General features: G+C 38.5%; 1 protein-coding gene across 1 annotated transcript in view; it reads right to left on the minus strand.

The window, feature by feature from the left end:
- PTK2 (protein tyrosine kinase 2) overlaps nucleotides 1–4,398 on the minus strand; it is a gene marked incomplete at its 3' end in the record, with an annotated part of 107,604 nt that overhangs the window by 57,318 nt on the left and 45,888 nt on the right. Inside the window, exon 10 of the mRNA XM_029087548.1 lies at nucleotides 906–936. Coding sequence (XP_028943381.1) covers nucleotides 906–936 — 31 coding nt within the window. The remainder of the gene's footprint in view (nucleotides 1–905; nucleotides 937–4,398) is intronic.

A 4,398-nucleotide genomic window follows, 5' to 3' on the forward strand; every position in this document is an offset into this window, starting at 1 on the left:
AGCAGGAAGAATTAATGCTTGCCTACCGCTGTGTTATGGACTATGGCAATGTAAGAAGTATTACATCAGTTCAAACAGAGATAAATTAGAATATTTTCTTATTTACCTTAAAGTTTGGGAAGAAGTAAAATGCAGAGAGGTATCTTAGCACACTTAATGTAAGAATTATTAGATGCAGACAGCATGTCTCACCTTGGATACAGTATCACCATAAAACTAGCCAGAGAAAAATATGCAACTCTATATGCATGACACAGATTAGCATTTTCTACAAATCTATAATTACTATCAGAGAAGAATTTTTCTACATTACTGTATTTTAAAAAATAGATTAAAAAGTACTTGCTATGTAAATTATTCTCTTTATTACACTGAACCTAGAGATCCCAACTTAGACTGGCCCCATTATGGAAATTTTATTACCAAAAGGTGACATGAGAGATTTATTATAGGAGAAAAAAAAGTATTTTCTGTACTTCATATAAGCAGAAAAGGGGACAAATAGGAAAAACAGGCATAGACTGACTCACAGATTGAAATCACAATTCAAAAACTGTTTAGCATCACTCCTATGATTAAATTTGTTCATGGTATCAAAAGAAATATCCTGATTCCCAGTCAAGTCTTTTCCAAAGGATCCTTCTTTTCTTACTGTCCAATATGATGGATGCATTATGCACTTTTTTCCCCTCAAGATTTTATTTCTAGTATCTTTACAGTTTAATGCTGCTTTCAGTCATTTATTTATGCCCCATGGTCCCAAATGACTGCCTGCTATTTGTCCTAGCATCCAAAAGCAACAATAAAAATTAAGCACGTATAAAAAGTCCTAAAGCGTCACTTAAGCAAAACTATTTTTCAAAACATTTTTTTTAATATATAAGAAAAGAAAGCATAAAACTTACTTTGGTATTGATGGTAAAGCTCTTTCACCTTCTGTGTAAACAAGAAGAAAACAGGATTAAAATTTTACTCCAAGTTTCCAAATAATCTCTCTCAATGTGCAATATATACATGATGAATTCAAAAGACTGTTCTATAGGTATATTAGTGTATCAAGATAACTTCTAATCAGTGATATAGACTTTCTGGCAAACTCTTATCTGAGAGAGCAGTGCATGCAGAATATAAAAGTTCTTTTTGATTCTTAACAAATGACTCCAATAAATCACCTGCAGAAGGTATGACAGTATCTCATCTCTCTAGTAAGAAATGCTTTTATCTCCGAGATGTGCTAAGTGCTAACAGATAAATAAAACAACTGAAGCCAACTTGGACTTCCAAGTAAGACAACATAAATAAATCACTAAAGCACCTCAGTTATCATATTGATTTAACATTTTTTGGAGAGTATACAATAGTACTGCTTAGTAGCCAAAGATGAAGTTAGTTTTCTGTAAACTATTTTCAAACACTTGCTAGTTTTTCTTTGATAATGCTACTGTGTACAAAAAATTGGATGTACGTAATGAAGCTTTTTTTTCTATATTGGATTTGATGAGGCTCTTGATATGTGGGGAAGGATGATGGGGAAGTTACTAATCCTTTAGCAGAACATCAGAGATTTACAGAAGATCAAAGTAAGAAGGGAAGAAAAAAAAGTAGGCAATTAAAATGGATGTAACTCTCTAAATCAATGTAGTGCTGCTAAAGTGACCTGAGAGAAAATGAGCCACACTTCTAGAACATGGTGATACATACTGATCACAAAAAAATCATGTAAATTCTAGTTTTTTCTTATCCTATGTTAAAATTTCTGACGTTTCCAGACATTATAGAAGTAAAATATAGCCTCAGCTTTGTGTATTATGGGACTGAGTAGAGAAATGTCCGATACCCAGAAGCCACGCTCAGCATGGCAAACTCAGTATTCTGTTACAATGATTTTGGTGTCTAAAGGCAGAACAACATAGTTTAGCTCACCAACCTAGGTCTGTTTTCATCTGTCTGAAGGGGGATGTTGAAAAGGAAGATGCATGAAAGAAGAGAAACAAGAAGCTGTGATTTGGAAGATGACCTAGAGATGCTCAGCAAAGTGACCAGAGCAAGCACCTGAAACTGGAGGGTGGAGGAAGTACAAGATTATACAAGAAACATGAGGTGGGAGATAAAGGTACTATGAAATGTTAGGGTAAATTATACCTTTTGGGGAAGGAAACAAATGGCAAAGGTCCTTAGAGGCAATGTGGAGTGACAATTATGAGATCAAAGGCATGTAGGTGACAGCCTGGCAATAAAAGACTGGGGGTAGGTACCCAAAAAAGAGAGACTGTAATGGGCACTAGAGGATTCACACTGGGTAAGACTGGACAAAAGACATTAAGCTTGGAGAAAAAGGCAGAAGAGTCCTGCCCACTATTGTGCCAGCCTCCCTACAGTTGTAAAGAACACCCAAAAGAACCTTAAATTTCACCTGATATCTACCATCAGCTGTCAGTCATTATTTGTGAAAGCATCCTGTGCTCGTTTACATCAAGTTATGGTGCTACTGCTAGTTATTCCAACACTGCTCCTCCATTTGGCAATGGATTTAACTGTTTAGATGTTGCTGATGAATCATACCTCACTGCTGAAACATACTTGCAGTCTGTTGTTTTTAAAGGTTTAGAAAGTGATACAAACATACAAACCTCTGTGTTTATATAACTTTATTAATTTGCACAGTTAACTTCATAATTCCATATTTTTAAATCAAGATAATGGATGCACAACTAATAAGCAGCTATTTTCCTTGCTCTTCAATAAATAGCTCCATCATATATTAAGAGCATACCATTCAAGCTGTATCCTAAAGATGGAATTTTAGTTTCCTCTAGGGTTTTTTTTTCGTGTGGAGCACATCAGTATCATATTTGGGGACTTCAGAAACATCAGTGAATGATTCTGTTATACTTGCAGGGCCACAGTGTTTCATATGTTCAAAGTACTGAGCTCAGCTGCAGATCAGATTGTTTCTCTCTCCTGTAAATGTGGACCCCCCACCTCTTAAGAAAGTGAGAAATACCACACATGGCAACTGCAGGTGCAGGCTGAAGTCAATTACTACCTAATCAAAAAGGATCTAAGAGAGATACAGATAGAATTCAACTTTCCAGTGCAATATTAAATTTCCTTCATCATGAGATTTCCATTCTGTCAGTCCCTAGTCACTTAACTGAACAGCTTCCTACCAGTGTGAAACATAATCATCATAAAACATCTCTTTCACAACAAAATCCTGATTCTATCTTAAGAGGAGACCAATTCTACACATTTTGTGAGATAAGGAGAATGTGAATAGAGATGGAATTACATAGTTAATTCAGGAGTAGCAGCAGGATATAGTTCACGAGTTAAGTGTGACAAAGGTGTAAGGAATTGAAGATGGCTGGAAAATCATAGAATGGTTTGGGTTGGAAGGGACCTTAAAGCTCATCCAGCTTTTCTGGGCAACCTGTTCCTGTTCCCCCCTGAAGGGGACCTACAAGAAAGCTGGGAAAGGACTTTTCATAAGGGCAGTTAGTGACAGAACAAGGGGAAATGGCTTTAAGCTGAAAGAGGGCAGGTTTAGAATAGATATTAGGAAGTTGTTCTTCACTGTGAGGGTGGTCAGACACTGGAACAGGTCGCCCAGAGAAGCTGTGGGTGTCCCCTCCCTGGAAGTGTTGAAGGTCAGGCTGGATGAGGCTTTGAGCAACCTGGTCTAGTGGAAGATGTCCCTGCTGACGGTAGGGGGGTTGGAACTAGATGATCTTTAAGGTCCCTTCCAATCCAAACCATTCTATGATTAAAAAAAAAGAAAAAAATGCAACGCAAAATAAAAACCTATTATTAAGTAGTAATTAGGGATGTATTTCTCCCCTTTCAGTTGAGAAAAGTCAAGAAAAATCTATTTGCATAGAACTGCTGTTGAAATGGCAAATAGAAGCTGATCTTCTAGACGCCTACGTGCTCTCTGGGTACAAACTGCTCACTTCACGCAGTGTTTCCTAAGTTCGTGTTCAGCTGTTTGCAGCTCATATCCCAAACGAATCACAAAATGTCCATTAGTACCCTTGTAGGTTTGAAGTCAAAATTCATTACTAACAGGATCCCAGTAAAAGCATATGTTGTTTTTCACAGGAAACCCACAACATTTCGCCCAATACTGTATTCAGTTAAAAAAAATAGATGTGCATGACTGTATTGGGGTGTTGGCAGTGGGGGCTGCAGGGACCCTCTGTGAGGAGAGGCCGGGGCTGCCCCATGCCGGACACAGCCGGTCCCAGCCGGCTCCACCGGCCCCAAGGCAGGACACAGCTGAGCCCCTCAGCCAAGCTGGGGGCACCGGCCGGGGGGGAAACAGGTTTCCGAAAGGGCCAAAGGCGGCAGAGGCAGAGGAGGAGGAAGCCAAGGAGGGAGCAGCAGCAGAGGGAGACC

Source organism: Antrostomus carolinensis, unplaced genomic scaffold, assembly GCF_000700745.2.
Source record: "Antrostomus carolinensis isolate BGI_N321 unplaced genomic scaffold, ASM70074v2 scaffold12991, whole genome shotgun sequence".
NCBI lineage: Eukaryota > Metazoa > Chordata > Aves > Caprimulgiformes > Caprimulgidae > Antrostomus > Antrostomus carolinensis.